This window comes from Diadema antillarum, unplaced genomic scaffold (genome assembly GCF_040938485.1).
Source record: "Diadema antillarum isolate AM-2024a unplaced genomic scaffold, OU_Dant_1.0 seq00000262_RagTag, whole genome shotgun sequence".
Taxonomy (NCBI): domain Eukaryota; kingdom Metazoa; phylum Echinodermata; class Echinoidea; order Diadematoida; family Diadematidae; genus Diadema; species Diadema antillarum.
Genome location: NW_027271300.1, coordinates 57,053 through 71,886, shown reverse-complemented (window position 1 = coordinate 71,886; position 14,834 = coordinate 57,053). Strand labels below are relative to the sequence as shown.

General features: G+C 39.7%; 1 protein-coding gene across 1 annotated transcript in view; it reads right to left on the bottom strand.

Moving 5' to 3' along the window:
* Window positions 1–418: 418 nt before the first annotated feature.
* The window catches only part of LOC139729740 (uncharacterized), a 36,638-nt gene continuing 22,222 nt past the window's right edge, over window positions 419–14,834 (bottom strand). The window contains exons 9-11 of the mRNA XM_071640674.1: window positions 14,091–14,235; window positions 2,693–2,781; window positions 419–1,434 (exon numbers count right to left, since the gene is read on the bottom strand). Coding sequence (XP_071496775.1) covers window positions 419–1,434; window positions 2,693–2,781; window positions 14,091–14,235 — 1,250 coding nt within the window. The remainder of the gene's footprint in view (window positions 1,435–2,692; window positions 2,782–14,090; window positions 14,236–14,834) is intronic.

The following is a 14,834-nucleotide window of genomic DNA, read 5'->3' as shown; positions in this document are numbered from 1 at the left end:
AACTTAGGTGCTTCTCAACAGCATACTATGACCATGACCGAAGGTCGTCCTCACAAGAGTACACAGAATCTTTGCCCGTCTCACCCTTGGCCAGAGATGTGCATTCGGGCCAAAATTAGCACGTCAATAAAAGTATGCTGCTAATCTTATTCCGTAAGGAGACAGCTGTTTTGTGTTTTTGGCTCATACACTACATGGAGAGTTTTCAGAACTTTCACTGACCCAAAGTGGGTAAGTACTTTTAAATGGATAAGTACATTCCTGACATAGAAGAACATATAATGTCCTATTCATTCCATCTTGTTTTTTGTATCATTTCTTGTCCTTTAATGTCCTTCAGCTCTTTATTGCTGCCCCTTTCTATTCTTACATGAGATGAGGTACTTGATCAGAAAGTGAAAGCGCAAGAACCAGACTACTAGACACACTGAGGGGTTGTATCTATGACAGCCACACTTGATTGGTTCTCCCGCATCAGCAGAGGTGACGAAGGATGACCCACTTCTTCCTTCTGGAGTTCCTGCCTCTCTCTGCTCTTGAGTGACAGCTTCTCAGCCACGCTGTCAAAGAGGTTTTCCAGCGAGCTGGTACTCAGCCTGTCCGCTGCCGGGGGGGCGGTGCTGAACTGAGGGTCTGAATCCTCGAGAGGCACTTCCAGGATAAGCTGGTCTTCCTCGTTGTTCTCCATTTCGTCCCCGTCCAGGTCGCTGTAAAACTCTGCCCTATCCTCGTCATAACCATCATTTCCCCCACTTCCTAGGGTGCTGGTGTTCTCCTCCCCATCTCCTTCACAATCACCTTGCTCTTGCTCAATTTCATAGATATTCCTCAGCAGTTCCCTCTCCCGCTGTGCAGAGACATCCCCGTGCGCGTCTCCGGCACCATTGGTGCACCTCTCCAACGCCGGAGCACCATCATTGTCACCAAATGTGGTAGCATCAGCAGATCCATCCCCCTGTTCCCCGTCTCCGTTGCTAGGCGTCGGCTTACTGTGCCATCTTCCCCCCGCATCTCCCTCACTCCTCTCCCCTGGGGCGGCATTGACATTCTCGCCTTCGTGAAGCACGATCAGTCTGCCCTCCGCGATTCTGCCTGTGCTCTCTTTTGGTAGGTGACGATCAGACGGGGAGCCGGGAGCCGGAGCAACTGCAGTCTTCTCCGTCGCCACCACCCGGTCCTCCAACTCATCCAGCAAGATGAGGCTGTCCTCCGTGTCCTGGCGGGCTAACTCGCCCTTGCGGCTGCGGAGGGGCGGAGAGGCGCTGTGAGAAGGGGTGCTGCGGGGAGTGGACCTCGTGGAAGATGGGTGGCTGTTGGCGTCGTCAAGACTCTTGGGACTCTCGTCGCTGCTTGAGGACACGTGGTGGGGTAGCAGCGTCTTCAACCCAGACGCCATCTGCTCTTTCTCTTTGGCCAAGAATGCTGCACTGCGTGCTGTGAAAAAAAAGAAAGAAAAAAAGGCAAGACATATTTTACCATATGTGCTCCTTCAGCAGGAGAAAGGTGTATCATTTTGTAAGTCTAAGCATTGATGATTACAGTAACATACAGATGGACATTTTCCTCTTTCTCAGTGTTGTGGCATGGTGTACATACTGTATTCAGAAAACCATGCAAAAAAACAAAAACAAAAACAAAATCACACAATCCACTCCACATCCTGTAGAAATCTTTTTTTATTCATCTTTTCAACACAGAGATAATCTTCACTTCCTCCTTTAATAACACAGTTGCTCATTCAAGCATAGGCAAATATCTAATCTAAACTTGAAGCCACTGACAAGGACAGCATTTCTTTTCACAACAAAAGGCAATGTCTTCTTTCATTTGTATCATTGTTCCTATTTCATGTTTATGCTCTTATGAACAGATACAATCAAACATGCATCAATGAAATAGAGAGACTGGCAGATATATAGACATATGGATAGCTACATAGAGATACATGGATACAGAAAAAGTAAAAAGATTGAATAAATGAATGAATAAATCCATACATACATGGGGAAAGACCAAAAATGGAATAAGCGTTTTCATTGGTTCTGAAGATCTCTCAGATGTCTTTTATGAAGGTTGTAAGCAACTCATTCACATCACAAGTTCAAAATGGTGCTCTTTTTTTTCTTCTTCTTCTTCTTGTGGCCTATGTAAAAGGAGACCTGGATGATTTTCAGACTTTTATATTTGAACAAGTATACATAAGTAATCCTGAGTACGGAGTTTCGGAATTTATAGTGATTGGGTTGAGGAATAAGAATGTTATCAAAATTTATAACAAATTGCAATGAACAAGGATGGTGACATGGCAGCCTCACCATAAGAATGCATGAATTGGGGCTCAAGGAAGCAGAACAAAAGAAGGAAACAGAACAAAAAGAAGAAAGCATGCATAGATTAAACACAGGTGAGCTTGTTAAGTAATCAGTATTGTAATGGAATTGCACTGCTACATTTTTTAAATAAGTGAGCCTCCTATGTCATCATGATTGTTCAGTGTAATTTGCTTACAAAAAGTTTTTCAAAGTATAGGTTTCTCCGCTCAAGGACCACAATAAATTCCACAAATCTATACATGGAGCTGTCGGTTTATGTACTACCGTACATGATGTGAAATTACAATTTTCGTGTATGAAAAGTGTCTCGAATGCCCCTTTAAACAGGAGAGTCTACAAAGGAAGTATTGTTAACAAACCTGCTGTGGAAGGAGGTAGGTTCCAGAGACCGGCCACTTCGAGGGTCTTCAGCTTCTTCTCTAGCTCCGCCACTCGCTGACCAAGAATCCTGCGTCGATACACAAACAAAATCCACACTCACCATAAAATACACTGCACTCCCGTTATACCGAACAAGGTTAAAACAGAGTTCTCATAACAACGAAGTAAAAATTTATGTCCCAAAAATTATCAACTTCATATAACTTTATATGCTTTACTGTCCGGCTATGATGATATTTCGATATAACGAATGAAAACTGCTGGTCCTGAGGACTTTGTAATTATGGGAGTCGCCTGTAACATGTTAAAATCTGAAACTATGGACTCTATCATCTCTCAGACACTCTCCACACTTTCTTCAGAAATCATACTTCAATTCATTTTACAAATTTTCTGCAGGAAGCTCTGAAACTAGATCAAGTTTGTCCGGAAAATTTCTTGTTCCACTTTAATGACCATACCCGATTATCAGGTTATGTATAAGATGCATCAGAACTATTTGTTTAGCCTGTGCATCAAATAAGCAGCCAGTGAAGTATCAAATAGAGAATCCAATAGAATAGAACCCCATTTTGCGGAGACTGCTGTACACATCGAGTTAAATAAGGACTCTTAATGTCATCTTCAAGTTATCCATCAGACTCCCAGATGGTCAGACAAAAACAAAACAGCCACCCCCTCAAAAAGAAAAAAAAAAATACAGAACGTCCAACCACATGAGGGAGAGAAAAAAACAAACAAACCCCAAAACAAAATAAAATAAAACAAAACAAAACAAATCATCTACAGCCATATGATTACAGCACACAGTCATAACTTTCTTATTCAATATTTGATATTGATAAATCTTCTACAATTATGTTTGTTTTACTTCACTCTATCTCCTAAAATCTGGATTACTTCAAGGATCTAACAAAAGGGACTCTCATTACGAGGTTCCGGGATTAAGGTTCAACTTGAACATAAAGCAGCACTCCAAGTAAAACAGCGTTAAAAAGAATCCGGGACGTACGAACGGAACAGACAGACGGACACCTTGAAAAACCATGAAACGCCTTGATATAAAGCAAAGCTGATGGTATAGAACATCTTCACAGAATACGAATGAATACCACACATGGGTACTGTTAGATCTACATTGTAAGCACCGTATTACTACATGAACTGCGGGTTAGACCCTGTACATCACATGAACACTCAACCCAATTGAAATAAGTCCACATGGTGTCATTGTAGCATTTATGAGGCTCTCAGACGTCGATGTGTAAACAATGGGATAGGCTCAAGACCAACTGAGAAGGTTGGTAACATGAGTTGACTTCCCAAAACAACTTGCAAGGTAAATAAACAGATCACTCCATGTCTGCAAAATAGGGATTTAAGTTCAAGAGAGGCTCACACCATGAAAGGCAATAAAAAAAAAAAAAAATAAGGTGTTTGCGGAGCTCAATACACTATTTGTATTTTTCAATGCCATCAAAGCAATGCATACCACCAGTAAAAAACAAAACACAACAACAAAACTTGCACATGTTTTGACACACCATTGTTCAAACTTGTCTGGGGGCTGTTTCATCATGGCTTGGCCACTCCAGCAATATGCCTTTTGTATTCTAGTGAAGTAATAGCCCTATTTATAAACAGGTACAGTTGAACCTCTATTATCCGGCCTCCCTGTATCCGGATCTCTCTATTATACGGACGCAATCTCGCCGTGATTTCTTTTAATAATAATTACGGGAGGAAAGGGGGATTCCCAACTCCTTGAGAACTCCTACACAAACACACATGAATTACATGTACTTGATACATTTCTGAATAATTATTTAGGTAAATCATCCCAAGAATTTATAAAAGAAAATGATTTCATTCTTGCAAACACGAACCTCTATTTTGGGGTCTGTTACTGAGTGGAACAATGGAAAGGTTGCAGTATACACATTACTACATGTGGTACTACAATGGGCTACATCAGTACATGTGTATGTATATGTGCATGTATAAAGCATTGAGTCTCCCGTATCCGGCCAAATCCCTTATCCGGATGAGCCCCGGTCCCGACTTGTCCGGATACGAGAGGTTCAACTGTATAATGAATTATCTGCTTTACTGTGATTATCAGAGAAATATTTTCGAAGCAGATGAGATGACAAACTGGCCCATTACTTACTACAACTGTAATGAAAATGTAACTGATGGAATGAGAAAAAAAAAAAATTCCAGCATCTACAGTATGTCCCCAAAAAATTACAATCAGATTTTTGAATTGATAACACCCAATATGATTTAACCTGTCTAAATGCTACCTCAGGGTCTTAAAATATAACATCTGAGCTCTATCTTGCAGAAAAGCCCATTCGATTTGGTTAAGCGGTCACAGAGAAATGTAGATTGTTGTAAAGCATGTCATGAGTCTGATTCTTCCAATTTTAGCACTTCGATGCTCTTGTGTTTGAATGCAATAGACAAAACTTGGAGGGAAGAGATTCCTGACATCCTCTACAAAATTCCTCATTTCTCTTTGACCACTGAAGCAAATCGAATGGGGTTTTCTGTAAGATGTGGGCAATGAGTTATTGTTTCATACCCTGAATTTGTATCTAGATTGAGTCACTATTTTTAAAGATATCACTGCGGAGGGTCCCGTTGTAATTTTTTGGGGGACATACGGTATTTTTAGAAAAACCTCACTGTGGCTTCACAGAATTTTCCATGAGAATTTAGCCAAGAAAGACAATATGCAATGATACTGTACCTTCCTTCTCACAAAGGAAGCTAAGTAAGGATTAACATGTGGATCTTGTAATATTATGTAACATCAAGGTCGGGGGTAGGTATTAACATGAGCCACTAGATTGTCTTGTCATGTGGGATTTTATTGACGCTACTCAGCTAATTCCGTACTACCATGTTCTTGTTTGTTCTTGGATTTTATGGGAAGAGTAAAAATCAGACGAACAGACAGAATAGTAGAATTGTTACAAAATACATGAACCCTTAAGTAGAAAAGTTACATAATTGTAGAGTTTTGCATCAGTAGCAACCATGCATAAAGTGATAAAGTGATGACATCTTTGGTTTGAAATAACACAGAACAAAGCTTAATGTATCCCTTGCATGTAAGTTTTGTTGTGTCGTTATCATTTGACAATGATAATATTTAGGGGAATGGGTCATTGTTTCTAAATTATCAACAGATAAAAACAAACCAACATGAATTTAACAATATTTTTGTACACACACCAATGGAAGAGTGGTAAGTCAATGACATCATCATGTCAGCTCATTTGCACATATCATTGTGACCAATATGACTATCATAATATGAAACTTTGAATCAAAAACTTTCTGATCTTATTTCTAGTCTGATTTTGTTTCAAACTTCTGCCACTTGCTTTGTCTGATTTTGCTCATCCTTATAAAGCGGAAATCCAGTCCAAATATAAGTTAGTCTGATAAAAAAAGAGTAAAATCTTATGAGTTCAATGGTAAAAATTTGACTGAAATCGGATGAAAAATAAGGAAGTTATGACATTTTGAAGTTTTGCTAATTTCTGCGAAACAGTTCTTGTACAAAGAATATGAATAGGCAAACGAGTGAGCTACCCATGTCATAACCTCACAATTTTCCACTGACCGTGTACAAAAAATGATGAAAATTCAATGTTTCTGTCATTAACGTCTAAAACATGATGTTATTCCTTGTTGAATCACTTCAGGATAGTGATCAGTTAGATATATCAGGATTTGAGCCTTGGGCATAATTGCGTTTGAATGAAAAACTGTAAATTTCAAAACTTTATGTGCAAACTACATGGCAAGTTGTGAGGGGATGACATGCACACTTTGCCATTTGCATATTCATATTGACTGTTCAAGAACTGTTTCCTGAAAAATTAGCGAAACTTCAAATTGTCATAACTTCCTTATTTTTCACCCGATTTTGATCAAACTTCTACCATTAAACTTGTAACATTTTACTCTTTCTTTTCAGACTAACTTAGAGTTGGACTGGATTTTCCCCTTAAAGGTAACTTTGAACAAAGAGTGGAATTGCACCTTTAACAATGCTTTGGATGTACTGCTAAAGAATAAAAGTATCAAAGTGTATGGACGCTAGTATACACAGTTGAAATATTCCTAACGTTACTTGCAGAGCACAGATATACTAATAGAGGCGACCTCCCGGCAGCAAATGTGCTGAAAAATCAATTGTCTATTTGGATCGCGTGAATGCTGAACAAACATGAGCGAGAGATCACCTAACGACAAGAGTATAAATTTGTCCACCAGCAAAACTGACTACCGGGTACTATACTTGGTACTTAAAGCAAAGTTATGCGTGTATGTGTGTGTGTGTGTGTGTGTGTGTGTGTGTGTGTGTGTGTGTGTGTGTGTGTGTGTGTGTGTGTGTGTCTGGGAGGGAGCTTCAATGTTAAAAGAAGTCAACCATTGATAGATAAATCAAGTCAAACATGGGTCTAATAGCATACAGAAGTGATGATGGCACTGTCTTTTATTATTGCTCAGTGCTGGTTCCACACAAAATAGCCCTTGCACAAGGCTTGGGGCAGTGGGGTTAGAACCAGGTATGGGCATGGTTAGCAAAGATTGTGTTCACAGATATTGGGTTACATGAAGTTCTTTAGAAGCAGTTTCCATGGCGATGAATGGTTATGATGTCACACTTCAGTACTCTACATGGTGCACTATAAAAGGTTAGTGGGACTCATGGCTGAGAACTGTGCATCTGGGGGTCATTCAGTGGGAAATCTCCAGATGCGTGCTCTCTGCCACTCAAATCCTATCTCTCAAAGTATTGAGTAATGTTGCAAAAAAAAAAACAAAGCGAAAGAACATGACACACATTACATCTTGAGATAATACCACATACTCAACTTGACAAAGCGTACTGCTATAAAACGTTACTTGGTGTTCCAAAGAGATAATGTTCCTAAACCAGATGTCGCACAAGTGGCTACCAACAACAGACGCGCTCACTATGGATACGCTTTGTTTAGTATCTATATCTTGTCTCCAGATGGTATTAGGCTATCAGACAAGATATTCTTCTAGCTACTTAAAAGTCCATTTATATATCTCAAGCATCTCTCTACGTAGGAAGCCTCCTTATCTTTCTCTTTGTTTCTTACAGAGACAATACATGACCAATCACCACAATAGCCAGGCCAAGCTGAGAAAACTGCCAACCATCTCAATTTGGCTCAAAAGAAAAATGATTTACTGTTTGTTTCAAAACATATTAAGTTTGATGTCGTAAATTTGAAGAAATTCAATTTTATTTTCATTTTTCTTTTCCTATGAAGCAAGTTACTCTGGTGTTTTGAACTATTAACGTCATTGTATTAGAAAGCACATCTCTAACAGGTTTAAAGAGGAAATACACCCCAAAAGGAAATAAACTCCAAATATCTGAAAAATTTTGAAATTTCAGAATGTCATAATTTCCTTATTCCTTATCCAATTTTGATCATTTTTGCACTGATCTGCAGGGAATTTTTTCTCTTTCTTATGATGAAATTGGAAATATTTTGGACTACCTGGTATGGGGATACATGGGTGGCCTGATTCATTCACTGCCCATTGGGGTACATTAACTCTTTATGTGCCATGGTGGAAACCCCCTGTGTGCCACATTATTTTGAGACACGAACGCAGTTATGCTTTGAGAAAACATTCTGCTTTTCAGATCTATGCAGCTTTTATACATTTCTGTTAAAACCTGGATATGTAGTGAGCAAAGTTGTAGAAAAAATTTCAAGCCTTGCTTTGACGCAAATTGTATGCCAAATCCATGATTGTCTTTTCTTTCAAATGACCAGGAGCTACACTACTGTAAATGCATGACTTTTGTATACTAAACAGTGACAGAAACTTAGAATTTACACGCAAATCCAGTAGGGAACACTGCTTGCTGGTCAATCATTACGTAAACTGCAAGCTATATGTGAGAGGAACAAAATCGCGACAAACGCTTTCATTGTACTGTGGCATTTGGCGATTTATTGATCGGTTTGGGCGGGTTTGTGCGTTTGAGCAGACTATGCGAAGTTGGCACACCGTCGACTGAGTCAGGCGTGCGAACGTGACACATGAAGAGTTAAAAATCATGAATAGCACGAAAGTGTATGCTCATCCGTAATGGTTGATTCCAGTCAAGATTCTTCGACTGTGTGTGTGTACTCACACAGAGATTCGTGATGAAGCTGTACACAATTCATTACGGGGATGCTCGAATATATCTGAGCAGGGCCAGCCCCTTCCAACTCCATGGTATAGTGTATACCCACGTTACTGGGTTGTTAACTTAACTGCCTTGGAACTTCAAATCTGATTTTCTCAAAGCTGTGGATCTCGTGTGGTAGCTCACTCTCTGACAATTTCTGTGGTAGGTTTTTGGAAATAGAGTCAGATACTATCAGAGAAAGCACTGAGTTAGGAGGATCAACAATTTTTAAACCATGAAGTTGAGGCTTGACAACTTAACAAGGCCTTCAGGGTGACAGGTGGCATCTCGCTTTCACATATTTGCCATTTACATTGTAGACACAGGACTCCATGAGTACTGCGTTCAGACGATCCCCCGTTTCACAGGGAATGTCCTGTTTGCCAGGACTTTCCCGGCAATCCAATCATGTCAATGCTCGGGGGAACATTCCCTGCTCCCCTGGCAAGCTTGTCAGTCCAGCAACAAAATTCTGGTGGGAAACTGACCTTGATCTCTCTCGCAGCTGTTTTCCTCATAAGTGCGCATGCTCGAAATGTGTTGGCGAATCAGGCAATCGTATAAATTTGCAATCGTGCGCCCTACAGCGTCACGTACAGTGACCTAACACACAGTTGAAACCACAGGGGATTTCAATGCACGTGTGGACGTTGACCATAACTCTCCAAACTGCCCCCGTGAAGTGGGGGATCGTCTGAACGCAGGGTGTGGCAGATAAGTTGATTTCAGAATTTTTGACAAGCAGGCAGTGATGAATAACTACATCCACTCTATCTATTGTTAACTTTAGAGTTGTTGCTTAGTAATGCATGACTGAACAGACTATCTTACAGGGAAATATCACAATTGTGACAATCAGAAAGCAACAAAATTTGTGTCCTGCCAAATTATCAAACTCATATTGAAACATGGAATATCTTTGTGAAGACATCACATTCTACTGATCAAGCAAGAAAATATAAATGTGTGAATATTGGGGGGATCTTGAACTATGCACAGATATATTCTTATCTGTGAAATCATTTATGATAAGTAATGATCTCTGAATATGGCCCAGTGTAAAGAAACTGATCTTGCAAAAGTTTTCACTTTCAAAATAGATGAAATGAGTGAGGTTTTTTTTTTATAATGAAGTGTCGTCTACTCGTAGATGCATTCTGTTCAAAAAATTAATTTTATGATATGATGCAGTAGACACACACAGCTATTTGCTGTCATGCTGAATAAACCATAGTATATACACCGACCCACCTCCCCCCCCCCCCCTTAAAAAAAAAAAAAAAAAAAAAAATCCTGACCTTGTCAAACCAGACACTGGAGGACATAAAAGTGATGATAAATCCCATGTAACCCAACAAGACAAGGTACAATTGTATGTGCCAGCAGACTCTCATAAAACTGGGATCAAGTTTTGAAACTGATCATACTTCTGGTCTGTATCCATTGGTTACAGAACATCTGCAATTCAGTGATTCAATGTGCCCAATACATCCATGTTCTGAGTGTGGCAACCACAAGCCTCTGGAATTCTAAACTCGTTTAATGGCTAGACTTTGGCACTGTGTGATTTTTTTCTTTTCTTTTCATAATGGGGTTAATGACGGGTCTAGCTTTCCGCTGATGTGATAATTTGATATGAGTGGTTAGAGATGAGGGCACTTATGTCTGGTGAGAATGGCTTCATATTCCCTGTAAACCACATACATGGGACACGTCCATCTAATGCTTGATATATGACGGCCCTGACTTGTAGGCCCTGGTAGATATACATGAAATAAAGATGAAAAAAAAAAAATCAAATAAACAGTGGTTTTCTAAAAGGGGTAAGGTAAAACACAGAGTAGTAAAAGTTTCATCAAAATCAGACCAAAAGAACGCAAGCTTTGCAATTTTTAATATCTTACATGTTTGTGCAAAGAGAGTGGTTTTTGTCAAAATATATACAAAGTTGAGTGTAAATCTGATGCCAATGAAAATTCCTTTGTGCCATTTGTTCAAATTAACTCTATTCATCAAAATCAGCTCGAGTATGGGTTGCATTTACTAAATCAGCCTACAATTTAGGTAGAGGGGGAAAAGAAATAGATCACCCAAAGATAGCTGAATTGGCAGAGCAAAATGGAAACAGGGGCAGAACTGCACCTTCGATGTCAACACTGAATGAGTCCTTCCCAATTACCAGGCAGTGTAGCCTTACTGCTCTCCCTAAAGCATTATCAGATTCAAAGTTTTCATAATTTTATATTGGTTATTCATCTACCCATATATTACCCCCTCCCCCTCCCTGATTCAGAGAGGTGGGACAGACAAAAAACAGTACCGGTATTCCAGCCTATCAGACATATACCTCGCGATACTTTCATTCTCAATCATTGACTTGACCTAAGTCAGGCAGTATTCCCGAGATCCATGGATGATGTCCGTCCTGCGCTCTCTGTTCTCCATTACACTCAATCATTTGTAAGCTCCCTCTTTGAATTTTTCAACATGCTACATTCTTAATCATTAGGTTTTTGACATTCATTTTCTACTTTAACTGAGCTGCCTCATGAAATCTAAATCCAGCTATCAAAAAGACTTCTCTTTGCTATAATGATAAGACTCATGTTAGCTAATGGCCTGCTACACTCAATGAGAAAATTCGGGTGTACAGTGCATTGCCAGAGACTCCAATTCTCCCGCTTGCGACAGGAGATCTCTCGCCTAAAGCCCATTTTTGCAAAATCTCCCATTTTCCCACTGGAGATTTAATTTCTCCCACCCTGGCTCTGTGTCTCCCGCTTGAAATGATCTAATGATTTCTTACCTAGTGTCATCGTATGATGACAAATAAGCCTTAATAGATAGCACGAGAAAGTATCTGGAACCCTCGAGCTTCCAGGGTCCTTAAGTACACCCTGGACCCCGGCTGCAAGGAACTTAGCGCTTCATGCTCGTGATGTGCACGATCCCATTTGCTAGGGGTTTCAGGCAGGAGAATCTCCAGATCAGAAGGTGCTTGGAGTTGGAGTCTCTGCATTACATGCAATGACCCAAGTTTCATGCACACCAAGCATTTGTTCAAAACCTCCCTAGTTATAGTGTGTGAAAATTCCAGGTGCTCAACTACCGGAAGTAATTCAGCTCTTGGAGGGCTCAAGCTTTAACTGTAACTAGGAGGTTGCTGTTGCTCACTGCACTCACAAGGGCCACCTAACAACACTGCTGTGCGGAGGGGGTGCCTATCATTAAGCTATTAAAGTGTTAACTTTAAGTTAGCTAATGATGAGTTTGAAACATTGACATAGTCCCTCGTTGGGGAGGCCCTATCATCAAAATTAGCTAAAAGCAAGTTTGATAATGCAACTTCAATTCATGGCAGCTTCATGTGAACCTACCTACAGTACTGCTTGGTGAAATCATGCATACCCTCATAAGTCCACATTTTGTTTTGTTTCGTTTTGTTTTTGTTTTATTTTTTTGACTGATTTCACTAAAATGTTCAGTGTCTAGTTTGGTTTACTTAACTTTTTTTTTTCACTTTTAGTCAACCAGACAATGTTGTGGATGTTCTTTTTAACTATGTGTGCTTTGGTCATTTGAGAATTTGCTTAATAGTGGACCTGCTTCGTTGTGGGAAGCATGTCCAATGTGTACGACATTGTATACATAAATATGCATGTTTTTATAATACTGATCATTAATCTTCTGCTGTGACACATTAAGCATGTGAGCAATCATTCCAAGCTACAAAATGGGACTCGAAATATGTTTGAGACCTGCCTCTCCCACCAAATTACTCTCAAGATGTAATTTGCTACTTTTAACGCAAAGTAATTATCTCCCATTAATGGGATACATGAAGAAGAAAAAAAGGCAGTCATTTGTCTGTGAAGATTTCTCCTGCAGAGTGGACAAGGAAGACATGCACAGTTAAAGATTCTAATAACAACAAAAAGACATTAAAACAAAACAAAATACTATGAAAACTCCTTAGAAGAATCCTCCTCTGCCCAGGAGAGAAACTAGATAGACAGTTTGCATCTCATGATTGATGGTGTTAGAAAGTACCAGAAATCACCAGCACGACACTTAATACCTTCCGCTCCACAAAGCGTAATGGTGCTGTCGCCTATCCATCAAACCCTTTGCAGGGGTATCACAACAAGTTACCACATGACTAAAATTAGACTGGGAAAAAAAAAACATGACACAGCATGAATGATACCACTGATGGACTAATCTCTCACTCTCCCTCAAACTCTAATGAAAAAAAAGTCCAAGAATTCAACTATGGTCACAGAGACTCCAACCCCAAGCACCTTCTGATCTGGAGATTCTCCCGCCCGAAACCCTTAGCAAACGGGAGACTCCAAGTTGATGTGTGCAAAGTTCATAGGATTCTAGATGTTCTCTGGTGCTATCTAAGGCTTATTTTTTCAACATACGATAGAAATAAGTAAGAAATCCTTTCCACCGGGAGACACAGAGCCAGGGCGGGAGAAATCAAATCTCAAACGGGAGAACGGGAGATTGTGCAAAAATGGGCTTTCGGCGGGAGATCTCCCGTCGAAAACGGGAGAGTTGGAGTCTCTGTGGTCATCTTGTCTCTCCTACCAGTCTTTTATTTCAAAATGTATTAGTGGAGAATGGAGCACTCCCAGTTTCTTTGCTCAATTTTCTGCTTTAATAGCAAATGTCTCAAATTGGCACGAGTGGAGTTAACTCGTTTTGCAGTCGAACTCTTTGTATCTATGTCTCTACCTGTCTTTCTATCTGTCTCACATCTACATCTATCTATCTATCTATCTATCTATCTATCTATCTATCTATCTATCTATCTATCTATCTATCTATCTATCTATCTCACATCTATATCTATCTATCTATCTATCTATCTATGCATCTATCTATCTATTTTATATCATTAAATTATCTATCTACTGCATATTGTGGGTGTGCATGAGAGTGTGTATGTATGTATGTATGTATACACATGCACGTTTATAATAAACATCTCTAAAAATTGCTTTTCCAGATTCTGTAGAGCTTGTACTGCCCCACCCCCCCCCCCCATCCCAAATGGCCAGTTTCTTGGAACCACGTAGGGTGGCATTTGGTGGCAATGTGTTCAGTTTGATTCCACTCACTTGTTTGTGTTTTTCTGGTGGGACAGCGCCAAGTTCTTGTCGTGGATGGACTCCAGGAGCGAGGTGGCCAGGGCCTGCAGGTCAGCCACTGAGGCCGGCGACGCTGAGAGGCCGCCTGACTTGCCCTGGGCAAGGAGATTCTCAACTGTCCGATGGAACGCCGGTAGAAAGGTGTTATCGGAGGCAGGCACAAAAACAAAAGAGGAAACAAAGGACAGAAGAAATTAAATATACAATTCTCTTAGATCTACCTCTGTCATATCCTGTCTTAAAGGTCCCGTTTACCTCTGGGAGCAGTGATTTTAAAAATGTTCAAGATATCACATTTGACGCATATACGTAGGTGTGTTGTACCACAAAACATCCTACCATGTGAAATTTTCACAATAAAGCCTAAAATATAAGGAGATATCAGTATTTTTTTTCAATAAACCGTAACTGTAGATGGTTTAGTCTGGAAACATTTTAATTACAACAATTGTTCACATTTTGTATATTTAACAATACTTAACATCAATTTTACTCATTCAAACTTTTACAGCGGTTGTTTCTATCCCTAACTCATATTTTATAACTATTTTTAAGCACTAATGCTATGTTTTTGTTTCATGTACAAATAGTAAATTATGCCTTTAATGTAAATTACAGGAAATAAGGGAAAATGTGACTACCTCAGCAGTTGCTTGGTCTATATAAACATGTTGCACTTTAATAATTCACTATAGAATATTATGTTTCCTACTT